The sequence below is a fragment of the Fukomys damarensis genome, unplaced genomic scaffold (genome assembly GCF_012274545.1).
Source record: "Fukomys damarensis isolate Sample0158 unplaced genomic scaffold, DMR_v1.0_HiC HiC_scaffold_22, whole genome shotgun sequence".
NCBI lineage: Eukaryota > Metazoa > Chordata > Mammalia > Rodentia > Bathyergidae > Fukomys > Fukomys damarensis.
The window spans coordinates 20,751,682-20,765,807 of NW_022900934.1; the positions used below are offsets into that span (position 1 = coordinate 20,751,682).

Sequence of the window (14,126 nt, forward strand, 5' to 3'; positions counted from 1 at the left end):
AAAAAAAAAAAAAAAAAAGATTTGGAGATTGGAACCATAGTACAGTACATTGTTGGTAGGAATGTAAAATGATTCGGTAGCACTAGAAAACAATTTGGCAGTTCCTCAAAAAGTTAAAAATATACACAATTTCACTACTCAGTACATATATCAAAGAATAAGAAACTGGAATTGAAATAAATACATGTATACACATGTTCACAGCGACAGTTACTAACAGAAGTCTAAAGATGGAAACAGCTCAGATGTGCACCAACTGATGAATGGACTAAGTGTGGAATATATTCTCAACTTGCATTATTCAACCATAAAAGGTAATAAAATAATGACAAATTCTACAAAAGAAATAAAAAATTAATTATATTAAATGAAAAAGTCAGGCACAAAATGTCATATACTGTATACTATTTATGTAAAATGTCCAGCTTGGACAGACAGATGTAAAATGCAGGCTGTCCAGGGCTGAGGTGGGAAGGAGTGGGTGAAGAAGCACTGCTTAATGGGTACAGAGTTTTCTTTTTGAGGTGCTGAAAATGTTTTAGGATGAGAGGTGGTGGTTGTACAACAATGCGAATCTAAGAACTACTACTGAATTGCTCATTTTCAAAGGGTTAATTTTGAGTCAGGTATGGTAGGACATGCCTGTAATCCTAGTACTCACAAGGCTGAGGCAGGAGGACTGCAGTTCTGCGGTCAGCCTGGGCAACTCAGCAAGTTCAAGGCCACCCTGGACAACATGGTGAGACTCTGACTCAAAAACTAACTAAATAAATAATAAAAATAAAATAAAATGGTTAATTTACATTATATGAGTTTCACCTTGAAGGAGGAAATTTAAGAGAAGGGTGAATGGCCGCCCAGCTCTAAGGTTACACAAAAATGAAATAACTGTGAAAGAAATTTAAACAGTCAATTTTCACTTACCTCTCTCTGATAATGGAAGACAGTAGTCACATGTAATTCCAACTAGAATACTTGAGAATAATCATTCTATATAAAACCAAAATGTATCCTATTATATGCAAATAAATAGCAAGTATTATAATGTTTCTTATAATTTTACAGAAAAAATATTCATACTTTTTTAACCTATTTTTATTTTTTTAATTTTTAAAACTTTTTGGAATTTTTGAGACAGTCTCGTTATGTAGCCCAGCCTGGCCCTGAACTCAAAACATACTCTAAGCTAGCCTCAAACTCATTATCCTCCCGACTCAGCTTCTTAGTTGCTGAGATTATAGGAATGGGCCACCACACTCAGCCAAATCATTTTTTGTTCTGAATCTATTTTTTGAAAGTATAATTCATTTGGTAAAATTTCACCCGGAGACTCAATCTTACACTCTGATATAAACGGAGTATGGCCAACACTGTAATTCTTACATCAAGGGACCAAGAGATATAGAACAAAGAGCCATAGCACACAGATGTTGGATTAAAAGGACTACACACGCCTCACCTTTGCCAGGCCAGAAAGAAGCTCTAGAGCAGCCAGTGATATGCTCATGTCTTGCCGCCACTGGGAGTTGAGTCTTTGGGTGACGAGATGAATACTGCGAATCAGGAGCCCAGCAGCTGAATCTGTATTAAGAGCTAGGATATAACCCCAATGCCACATCCCACAGGGAGGGAAAACAACTAAGCATTAGTAACAAGAAGCACAGCATTCCACCAGGCACAGACCAAAGCAGCCACAGTGAGCACGATGGGCACCCACACAGTGCTACACTCCCCGCCCACTGGCCTGAGCCCTAACCAGGCCTGACTGACAGAGCACAAGGCACCCACAAAGGGCCAGAGCAGCTTCTAGCTCCCAGCTGACAGTTTCACATAGACAACCATAGGACTTGGCAGTTTCAGTATCATTCTTGTAATGTTGTACCTCTTATAATTTCTATATTAACAACTCACAAAAGTTACATTTTTTAAAAGAACTATGAAAAAAAGGCTATCAAGTATTTCCATGGAATTTTATAAAAGAAAAAACCCAACTTTCACAGCCTCTTCAGATGCTGGGAATTACCCTATAGCATCTGTTGAAATTACTTGTAGAGTTTAAGCCATCCAAAATCACATGCAATGACTTTTCAAAGTTAACATGTAACTCTCCAAAACTACTTTAATATTTGTAAAAACATTAAATAACCAGGCCAGTTTTTACTTGGTCTCCAACTTTATATTTGAGCCATTATTACTTAGCTAATAGTACATTAGAAGCGATTAGGACAAATTAAATTGAATTTATAAAGGAAGCTTTAGGGACATTATACCTGTCGATCCTATCAGAAAGAGGGCAGTGACAACAGAAAAAGGAATGATCATTAAAGAGAGACATTCATGCGACACTAACACAAATCTGGATTTCTTTGTAAAAATATTTTACGACATTACAAGCAGAGCTCACTAACACCAGTTCAAAAATGCTGAAACAAACAATAATCACTTCAAACATTTATTAGAACACATGCATAATGCAAACATCTTTAGTTTAAAAGTGTAGAGAGAATGAAAAATTTTCAACCTATAGCATACCTAAATCTACATACACAATGAATAAGATAAGAATTTAAATAATCACCTCAAATAGTATTCATATATATTAAATATCTACATAATTACTTTTTCTAGATGACATGCTCAAGAATATATACTGCAAATGTAAACCTTAAAAATATGCCTCATGAACATGGCTCATGAAGTCTCCAGATGATTAAAAACCTCACATCTAAGGAACTGTATATCATTCTAATCTAGTTAGACAAAAGCTCACGGATTCAATACATTGTTAGCATTTGTGAATAAAAAAACAAAGGCATCCATAATTGACTGCATCCATAAAATAGTTGCCCAAGGTAAAGGGTATTATTGAATGGAATGCTTTGCTGACAAGTATTTTATTTGGTAACACATAAAATAAAAATGTTTCCTTAATCTTGCTTAAAATTGTGATTGAAGAATCTAATGGAATATAGTAGGGTAGGTACATAAATTTTAACATGGAGACGGATGTTCCTTTCAGTTCCCATCTAGTGTGTATTCCATCACTCCCTCTTCCTGCGTTGTAATCACTGATTCATGGGACACTCTTCCACTAGACTATGCACTCACTCTGAGCATGGCCCATATCTTATCAGACCCATTTCATCAGAACCAGGTAAAGAATCCAGAAATTTCTCCTGACCACTCATTACAATCATCTATAAATCTAATGAACTACCCAAAGTATAACTACTAAAAACTATATAGATAAAACTTAAGTATTTGGGGTTTCTGTTAGTTTTTTAGACTAACAATGCCTCTATTATACCACAGTACATAATATTTGCAGTTTAAGTTTAAAAATTTTTGAACATTAAAATTGTTTTTTAGATTTGTTTTTGAAAATATAATAAAAGGAATTCGTAAAACTGTGATTTTTTTTTTTTTTTTTTTAAACATAGCTTACCATAATCCCTTAGGAGAGCTTGAGCAGGTCTCTCACTATCAGGAGTTGTGGGCTCTGTGCTTCCACCACTTGCTGAACTAATACCACTGTTAGTGCGACTATGACTCTTCAGGTTATTTTCTCCACCACCCTAGTGAAATGAAAATGAATCAAGTATTTGGGGGCTGTGTCATAGTATACAAATATAAAGAGAGGATAAGCTTAAAAATTTTATTGATAAAATGGAATGGCCCAACTAAACGGCATATAAAGATACACAGACAACAAACTGACAATGCATTAAAATTGCTGTGATAATTCCACACCAACACGATCTGCTGAAGGGTATGAGGGGTTTGACAACTATAGGTGTCCATACTAGGGTCTTCTTTGCCACTGGGACAAAGGCTCAGCCCAGGACCTTTTTATATTCTTTATTAGACTTCACTAGCTATTGACTCTGGTGCCTCTAGAAAACACCCTAGGTACCTCCCAAGCAAAACGTCAGAACAGGAATACAATCTTCCAAAAAAATCCAGCAACTTTCAAATGTTGCTATATCATAAAACATAACAAAATACTATGGTTAGTATAAATTCCTATATGAATGGAGCTAATAAATCTGTTGATGATTTCCCTAACTTCTGCCATATAAATATATCTACATCAGTAAGTTATTGTTAGCTATCTACTGGATATGAATGTAATTTCCTTGGCAATAATCTGATTACTCATTCTATATCTACTCAACATTCTCTATCAATTCCCCCACTCTTTAGCCTCTACTCTATGTATAAAGATCACAAATTTTTTTTTTTTTTTGGTACTGGGGATTGAACTCAGGTCCTTGGGCTTGCAAGGCAGGCGCCAGAACCTTTGAGCTAAATCCCTGGCCCAAAGATCACAAACCTTAAAGACAGAAGCAAAGGGCACTGGATGTCTCTGTGAAGCATTTTCCTATTTAGAGGCATTAGTGTTTTAGGGACCTGCAAATTTTGGTCTAAGGGGCTAGAAAGAGACCACTGATCTTTAGTCATCCCTAGATATTTTAGAGAAGGCAGGAATTATGGAGTACAAGTTTTTTCCTAGATTATTCAAACCAGTTCACCAGCAAAGCAAGAAATGGAGACACTGTCCAGAAATAAAGACTGGCCTTAGCTGGAGTTTCTTTAATGTAGAACCTCTCAGGGACCTGATGCACAGATGGTAAGAAATTGATAGGTTAAAAAAAAAAAAATCTCAGAATATGTATTTTTAAATAGAATCTTTCTGAATCAATGAGCTGGATTTAAAACAAAATGTCATTAAAAATCACCAGGACAGACAGGAAGGTAACTTAATCATAAATTGATATTCTCTGACAGATTACATATCACAAACTTACCATCTCCATTTGGCAACCAATGGCTTCTAAAAGTGCAGAATCTTGAACAATATTTAACATTGCCCCTGCAACAGCAAAAGACAAAAATGCATATAAAATATGTAAGAACATTAAAATGGCTCCTATGATTAAGAATAGAAATGAGGATATGATTTGGGCTGAATATTTCTGAAATTCCCCCAAATTCCTAATAAATCCACTGACTGCTCAGAATAGATATTCTAAAAGTTCTCCAATTCTGATCTTTCTCCCAAAGTTTTAAATTCATATTTTTCTAAAATAAATTTGAAAGCCAATCTGTACTTTTATACAATGTACTCATTGTCTGATATGTTTGCATTAGTGTGAAAAACTAGATGTAAGCATCTCATTTTCAAGAATAATTCAGCAAGCTTCTAATCTTTTAGAAATAAAGTAAGAAAATAAAAACCATATTTGTACCTTTCCTGTTGTATAGGGGTGAGACAATGCCTGTAGGGTCTCTGTAGATCAGGGTGGATGTGGATTTTATTCTATATGTAATGAGCAATCAGTGACATTACCGAGCTTATTCTTTAGAATATTGATTTGGCTTAAGTGGGGAGGATAAACATTAAAGGAGCAAGAAAGGAAGCAGAGGGCCAGGGATTTAGCTCAGTTCTACCGCCTGCCTCACAAGCACAAAGACCCGAGTTTGATCCCCAGTACCAAAAAGAGAAAAAAGAAAAAGAAAGGAAGTGGAAGCAGAGAAACCAAGGAGGCTGTGAAAACACTGTAATTAAAAGATGAGCAGCTTAGAATGGTTCTAGAAGAAGGTAGGGTTGATCAGGATATATTCTGGAAGTAGCATCAACAGAACTTAGGGGTAGATTTAAATGTGGGGTATTTGAACAGAGAAGAATTAAAGATAGATGAGTTGTAAGTTCCTGTTTGAACAATTTGGTATATATGAGGAAGCTATTTACCAAGATGAGGAACTGGACTATTGAGCAACTGATTTAGGACAAAGATGTGGAAAATAGGCAAGAGAGATCTGAGTTGCCCTTTAGATATACTGTACAGGCAGAGATATCAAGTGGGCAGTGAGCTAGTAACATATGCTGAATTGAGAGGATATATCTAGGCTGAAGAATACATATATCTATGATACAGATATCTATGGTATTTGAAGACATGCAACTGATGAGACTACCTAGGATAAGAGGACCAACAAAAGAGCCTGAAAGTTTCTAACACATAGCTACTTGGCAGGACAGAAAGGAGCAAAGGAGACAGAGGAGTAAAAAGAGAGATAAAATTAAAATCAGGTTAGTATGGTACGATAAAAGCCTAAAGAAAAATGTTGTAAGGAGATGGGGTCAATCAAGCCAAGTGCTGTGAGGCTAGGTGGGATGATGACAGCAACTTTTCAGGGTCACAGAGAATGACAACAGCTAGAGGAGGTAAGGCATCCAGAAAGGTATATTTTAAAAGGTAATGACAGGACATATTTTGATGCCAGTATAAATAATCTAGTAACGAGGGAGAAACTGATCAGATACGAAAGAAGAGTGTGAACCTTCAGAAGGCAATGACAATAGGCCAAGTGGAGCCTATCTAAGTGGAATCTCTAACGAGCTGGACTACCTGTCTGCATCTTCTACTGTCTGTACCTCTGTGCACTTCATCCTGGCTATAATGGCATCCTCACTATCCTCCAACACACACCTGCTTCAGGTACTCCGTCTGGTACACATCTGCATGGCTCCCTCCCTCACTTTCTCAGTATGATCTGCCATGGCATTCTATTTAAAATTGAACTGCCCCTTCCCTTTGCCCCATGGCACACCCACCCACCCCCATCTCCTTTCCTTGATTCATTTTCTCCTCCACAGAATATACTTGTAAGAAGTTTTTCCCTTGCCATCACCAGAATGATTCTTTATCTGTTCTGTTCCTTTCTGTCCTCAGAGTCATGGGTGGTACCTTGCACTTAACATAACATAATTCAAACTGCTGAGTAGAAGAAGGAGCTCCTAGGCTGGGGAGAGGCAGTTACCTGCTGCACTTTTTTCTATGAACTATGTAGCAAGAGCATCAGCTAAGCAGAAGATAGATACAGGTTGAACATATAAAGTGCGAGAAAACAGAAAAGTAATTTCCTGAGGAAATTTAGTGAAATCACTAGTCAGAGCTAAGTGTCATCTGAGATTTACAGTCACAAGTCTGAAAGGGTAGCTAGCCTTGCTGTATGACTGTTTTCCTCTAGCACTGCTCACCCTGGTGTGAATGTGGAATAAACGGGCAGCTGAATTAAGCAGAATAGCAGTTTAAAAGTGTTAAGGAACACGGAATCTAAGGTGGGTAGTGTTGAAGAGGAGAAGTGAGAGACACTGAAATGAGATATAGGTAGTGGTTAGAGCAGGAGTTGGTAAACCTTTTCTATAAAAGGCCAGAAAGCAAGTATTGTAGATCTTGTATCATCTGATCTCCATCCCAACTAGTCAACACTCCTATTGGGACACAAAAGTAACCACAGATAACAGACCAGCCAACATGACTTTGTTCCAATAAAACTACTACAAAAATAGCAGATTAGATCTGGCCATGAGCTATAGCTTGCTATTACATGAGTTAAAACATTGATGAAGTAAGAGCAAAGTTAATGAAATGAAAGGATAGATGTAAAAGAAAAGGGAACATTCAAATCAAGTTAACAGAGATTTCAGTCTTCAGTTTTCAAAATCTAGAATAGGACCAAGTGAAGGTTGGAGTAGGAGTGCGGAATGAAGGAAGATAAAGGGTCCATTGTGCTATGTATTTAGCCAGAGCAGGTGGCAGTATTAAGATTGGTCTAGAATGACACTAAGTACTATGCAGCCCACTCAAGAGTGTTCCTGGGAGGCCCAACATACTCTGGGCTTCCAAAGCCCTGTCACAGTTCCATGAGCCACAACAGCCATTACTACACTGAACTAACATTTTAAATGCTTCTTTATTACTGACAACTGCCTGTATGATAAACACAGTATTCCCACTCATTGACTTAATTTTTTTCTAACAGGTAAAATTTATGAGCAATTACAAAATACATAATCTAAGTGACTGAATTCTCTTCTAATGCTTCCAATATTTCAGTCATTTTTTTGTTTTGTTTTGTTTTGAGACATGGTCTTGCTGTAGTTTTGGCTGGCCTCCAACTCATGGCAATCCTCCTGCCTCAGCCTCTAAGCTTCTGGGATTGCAGGTGTGTACCATCACATCGGGCCATTTTTTTTTTTCTTTTATAAGATTCTAAAACCTTGTCCCCAAAATAACATAAAATGGGTATGTTATAATCTCTTTCCCTTCAACTCCTTTCCAAAGTGAAAGCACTTACTTTTCCCTGTTTACTCTACCTTCTCATTGTCTAATATCTGGACTTATGAGCACTCACTCCAACCACTATTGCCATTATCAATTCTTTGGCCATATTATTTCTCCCCTAAAAACTCCATTTCTGCCTATGTAAGTCCTGACCTTCAAGACCCAATTTAGCTTTTTCTTCCCCTATGAAGTTTTTCCCACCCTTTTGGTTTCTTCTCTCTCAACCCTGAAGAAACATGGCATGCAATCAGCACCACCTTCTGCTGTTATGGTCAGAAGTCTCTCTGCAATGAAACTTGTTTATGGTAAGCAAGTTTTACTTACTATATGCTATAGCATGTCTTACTATATGCTAAGTACCTTACTATATGCTAAGTACCTGCATGTAGGATCACATCTTTGGCTTTGATGAAAAGTCAGAGGTACAATAAAAGATGGGTACAGTAATAAAATGTTAAAGTGATGAAGACCTGAAATCTGAAAGGGGCCATAACTATGTAGACACATTTAAAACACAGAATAAAATAGAGAATCAGTATAATGAGGAGATAAGATAAAATAATAAAAGGAGAACCACAAAACAGTTACTCCACAATTTCTTCTTGGCAGGGTGCTGACCTGGGTTCCAGAGTTATAACCCACCCCAAATTTTTTCACATGTAAAATCAATGGGTAGGAAGAAGAGGAAGAAAAGGAAAGACAGAAGAGTAGCCAGGTACATATCTATAATCCCAGCGCTCAGGAGGCTGAAGCGGGAGGATTGCTGTGAGTTCAAGGCCAGACCTGGCTATAAAGTGAGTTCAAGGCAACCTGGACTATATATGACCCTATCTCAAAAAAAAAGAAGTAATAAGAGAGTGAAATTAAAAAAAAAAAAAAAAAAAAAAAAAAAAGAGTGAGTGAGTGAAGTAAGAAGGAGGGAGAGGAGGAAAAAGCAGAAGTAAAGAAAAAAAAAGGGGAGAGATACAGGGAGAAAAAAAGAAACAAACACAAATAGCGACGAAGAATATGGAAATGCTTTCCTTCCCTTGTCTCATCCATACATATATATGTGGGGTTTTTTTGGGGGGGTACTGGGGATCGAACTCAGGTCCTTGTGCTTGAGAGGCAGTCACCAGAACCGCTGAGCTAAATCCCCGGCCCTGTATTTTTTTAACATTAATAAGCAAATAAATTCTGCCTCTGCTCCTGAATAAGTAAAGCTGTGTTAAATTTAGATTCCTGTCACTGACCTCTGCCTCCTCAGCATACCAAGGGCCAATAGTATCTGAGTTTCCATCTACAAAAGGCTGTGACCACAAACCTAATATCATTTGGGTGTTGTTGGGGTCCGTTTCCGTTTGCAAGGCACCTATTAGTATATTCACAAGTCTCAACTTCAGGGACAGAAAAGTTATTGGTTTATCATAAGAAGAGCTGTCATCATTACTAAACTTTCCTTCCAGGACCACCTAGGGAAAAAAAAAACACATATTTCATATCAGCTGTTGTGGTACATGATGTCCATGGGGAAATAGGAGACAAAGAGCAGATCAGTCTAATAAGCAAGACTAATACTAGCCACTTATGAGACTGTCATTATTTAACTCAACGTGTTTTCAGATGTCACTATCCTACATCTAATATGAAATGGTAGGCCAAGGCATGCTGACAGTATATCAGAAGAAATACCTAAACAGAGAAACTTCATTAATTCCCCTGAAATGAGGGTTTTTAAATTAAAAACCTACTGTTTGACTTAGATTAGCACACAAGGACAGAATATAAAATATAAAAACACTTTAATAAAATATTACCTCAGATTTGACTGTGCCAAAATGATGAGGGAGGGGCAACAAAGAAAGTAGGATATTAATGGAAGATCTTCTTAATTCTGTTGGATTTACATAGCTTTTGAACTTTGAGAGTTCTCTGTCAAAAAATAAAAAGCTATTAGTATTTTTGAACTAAAATACATTTTTAACTACTGCTAAATATGTCAAATTTTCACAATCCAAGCACTGTGCATGTATGTGTGTTTGTGTTTGTCAACATCTATGTTAAACTGTTACTGAATTGTATCAAAACTCGGTGGATTTGTGTCATGACTTAAAATAGAAGGCCTAACCCAGGTGTGGTGGTGCATACCTGTAATCCCAATACTCGGGAGGCTGAGGCAGGAGGATCATGAGTTTGGGGCCAGCCTGGGCTACATAATGAGTTCAAAGACCAGCTTGAACTATATAGTGAGACCCTGTCTCAAAAAACAAAACAAAACAAAAAAATGCAAGGCCTGGACTGGGGATGTAGCTCAGTGGTAAGATACTTGCCTAGCACACATGCAAGGCTCTTACTTCAATCCCCAGCACCACCAGAAAAAAAAAAAGTAAGTCCCACTTTCCAAAGGTAGGACTTCATAGTTGAATCTGTTCTGACCTCTCTAGACAAAGTTAGAAAATCACATGGACACATGAGTACGGAAGGCATCCAGGGTTACAGTGGTTCTGGATATTCTGTATACTTAGTTAATACGGTCTAAGTCCTCCTGGACCACGAAGACAAATGGACAAAACACATTCATTAGGAAACAGGAGGACGTACCAAAACAGACCAGGCCAAACTAGACAATTGATACAACAGTACAGAATGACAGCTTACCTGTCAGGCAAAATGGTTTCAAGAGCTGAAATAAAGTAAGGAACCACAACATCAATCCCTTTCAAGTCACAGCAGAACAAAGGAGGGGAGTTTAGAATAACGCTGGCCAAGACAGGATGGCACACATAATCATTTATCTGCAAACCTTGAATTAAAAGCATGTAAAATCTAGGAAAGCAAGAAAAAAATTTTAAATAAACTGCTAATCAAAAGTTTTCATAATTCTTAATATTTTCTATATAGTCATCTGAAAGTCTTTTTCCACTGTTCACTATCCTTATCCTTTAAAAGATAATACTGGAATTTAAACAACTCAGAATTATATACAGTAAGAACTTAATCATTTTTCTTAATTAAGAAAAAGAAAAGATTCATGTCTATTATACTTTCTTAAAATTCACACCTTGTAACTCAAAGTTATAGGTGCCTGCACATGAGGCAACAACAATAAAATAAAACAAATGACTGAAGTACTTATCAATAAACTGGTGCAATTACTGAAATAAACTCCACGGCAGTAAAATTTTGCAGTATTTCATAATTCAATATGATCAAAACCAAATCTATCATTTGCCCTCTCACAAATCTGTTCTTTTAGTTTGTCATATTACCACTAATCTAGTATTAAGGGCTGGCCAGACAGACAGCACTGCTGTTGGTATCACTTGTGGTATCTCTACAGGCCACAGTCTCCTTACTGAGAAATGGGTCCCCACCATAGGGGTGAGCTCTGGCACTTTTATGCGAGTCATCCTCGCAGTGACAGCTGACTTGTCCAGAGATAGACACATAATTCATCAGATACTCTCCCCCAACAATCTGAAACTAGGGTGCAGAGATGCTAACTGACCACCATGACCACCTAGACCACGGTTATAGAAATTGGGAACTTAGAAGCATACTACAATAAGACAATCTACAGAGAGGAGAATGAAGCAGTTGCAGAAGACCACTAAAATAGAGAAACAGAAAAGAGGAAAAGTTGCTTTAGTTGTTGAATACTTTCTAATCCTTGGACCTATCCTTCATATGGCCTTGCTATACTTCCTGATCTTAGACTTTGTTAAATATCACTAGCATCTTATAATTTGTTCCCTTTTCCATTAATGTGATTGTGAAGGTTTCTGTTAACACATGATTACAATATCCTTGATGGCCTTGCTATACTTCCTGATCTTAGACTGTTAAATATCACTAGCGTCTTATAATTTGTTCCCTTTTCCATTAATGTGATTGTGAAGGTTTCTGTTAACACATGATTACAATATCCTGGAGTAGTTCCCTGAATATAACATGCTTTTTCATGCCCATATACTTCTGCATTTCCTTTCCTGAGTCAATTTAATTTTCTCTTTTAAGAACCTAGCAGGTACACCGGTATCTATAATGGTAATATTAATCTCACCTCAGTGGCTTTGTGAATGATCAGCAGAGCAAAGCAGAATTAAAAAGAAAAATAGGAGGCTCATATAAATTCATTTAGGAGAAAAGTGACAAAGTCTGAAGAGAAATCTGGAAGAGGGTTAAGTAGCAGAAAGGCAGGAGTTGGTTGATTAACTGAAGATACAGAGGGAGAAAAGTCTAAAATGACTCCTACTTTCTGGCTCAGCAGCTGAATAGATGGCAGAGCTTTATCCAAGAGATTTGGATTAAATCATCCTATTCAACTTTCTAACAGAATCTAAATACTGCCCTTTCTTTCTAAACCCAACACAATCATCCTATCTTCCATAACTCTTTTCCACTCTAGAGTGCTTTTCCCTCTGAGTGCCCACAGACCTTTACCTGTGCCTCTATTGTCAATTTTTGACTCTCACTGTTACTTGTTTACGTAGATTTGGTCATTTCAGAAAATAAACTCTTTGGGAGCAGGATTTTAGCTGAATTGTTCATAGTACCTAATACTGTGCTAAAAAAGTACTACCAATGACTATGATCCTTCTAAATCTCTTCATAATTAACAAAATTCAAATAAAATAGAATAAAACTTATTAGGTAAAAAGAGTCTTAAAGTTATTTACCAAATTTAATGAGCCAAATCAAAGAAATCAAACAAATTTCAAGTCTTTATAGACATTTATAAGTATCTCAAACCAGCATTTACATATCAATTCAGCTAACCAAACCATACTACAATAATGGTTCACTATCAAAAAACTACAAAAGTGGAAAATAAACAAACAAAAAATTCTAAGACCTGGATAAATAAGCTGGCAGTATCTCTTCTCCAGTCTTCTTGCTACAAAAAATCCTACACAGTGTCCCACAAGCCTCAGCTCTTCCTGCTTCATAGTTATCAGGAAATTCACTTGCATCAAACATAGGGTTGGAAACCATGGTGTCTGTGGACATTTGTGACCCTTTCCGTCGAAACTCCATGCTAGCTTGTGTTGTAATGGCTGGGGAGAGAAAAGGAGGGTTATTATTTTTATCAATATGCCACATAGGCTCATGGGACCCTGGACACAAAGATCAAATATTGGCATCATTAAATAGCTACTTGAATAGAATCCAATAATGCTTTACTTTAGCAACTATGTCTTAATTTTTTTTTTGAAAAGGGCTCTCTGAAATCCTCTTTGAAAATGGGTAACAATTAATTTACAGTGGAATTATCAGTTTCACAGGTTCTACAAGAAGCATTTCCAACTGAATTTTTGATCAGATGTATATATTTGTATATATCTGTATTTATATACAGATATATAAGGCAGAATTTGGCTTTTTATTGTTTTTGGTTTTTTCCTCACATTATAGAATGATGCTTAAACATTAAGAAAAATAGCTGCTAGAATTTATATATTAACCCAGAAAGACACTGTAATTAAATGGGCAACACCATGCCAGTTTGTACACTTTAGGGAGAGGGCAAGGTAAGAATGAGAAATGGGTAGGGAGAAGAGAGAACATTCCCAGCACCCACCCAAGTCCAAAACACACATCAAAGAATCGCCCAACCAAGCAAATGAAAATGAATTTTAACATCCACAGACAGCAGCTAACTTGAGGTTGATAAATCAGAAAATTAGGTTGGCAAGAAAAATTATCATGGTCATCCATTGTCACTGAAACAGAAGCCCTTCGAAAGTTGCTTTATTTTTAAAAATGATTTCACAGTGTATTGGAAATCACTCTGAAATCTTTTATTACTCCACGTAAAATAATTAGTTTTATAATAAAAGGTTTATTAGAATACAGAGTCAAGCATAATCTTTATGCAACTTCCCATGAGCCATTTTTAGTCCTGAATAAGCTATCCAGCAATAATACATTTGGAAAACACTACATGCAGAATGCATACAAATCAAACACTAAATCTGTATAAAAATAAGCTTAAAGCTTAAAAAAAAAAAAAAA

General features: G+C 36.6%; 1 protein-coding gene across 7 annotated transcripts in view; it reads right to left on the reverse strand.

Annotated features, from left to right (window-relative positions):
• Ralgapb (Ral GTPase activating protein non-catalytic subunit beta) overlaps window positions 1–14,126 on the reverse strand; it is a 79,320-nt gene that overhangs the window by 40,802 nt on the left and 24,392 nt on the right. For 2 of the 7 annotated variants that reach the window (XM_010640060.3, XM_010640064.3), the window contains 8 exons: window positions 12,967–13,168; window positions 10,770–10,937; window positions 9,929–10,043; window positions 9,436–9,583; window positions 4,809–4,873; window positions 3,446–3,575; window positions 2,271–2,279; window positions 1,460–1,593 (listed from right to left, as the gene is read on the reverse strand). In XM_010640060.3, coding sequence (XP_010638362.1) covers window positions 1,460–1,593; window positions 2,271–2,279; window positions 3,446–3,575; window positions 4,809–4,873; window positions 9,436–9,583; window positions 9,929–10,043; window positions 10,770–10,937; window positions 12,967–13,168 — 971 coding nt within the window. The remainder of the gene's footprint in view (window positions 1–1,459; window positions 1,594–2,270; window positions 2,280–3,445; window positions 3,576–4,808; window positions 4,874–9,435; window positions 9,584–9,928; window positions 10,044–10,769; window positions 10,938–12,966; window positions 13,169–14,126) is intronic. The other 5 variants (XM_010640063.3, XM_010640066.3, XM_010640061.3 and 2 more) reach the window with 3 other exon arrangements.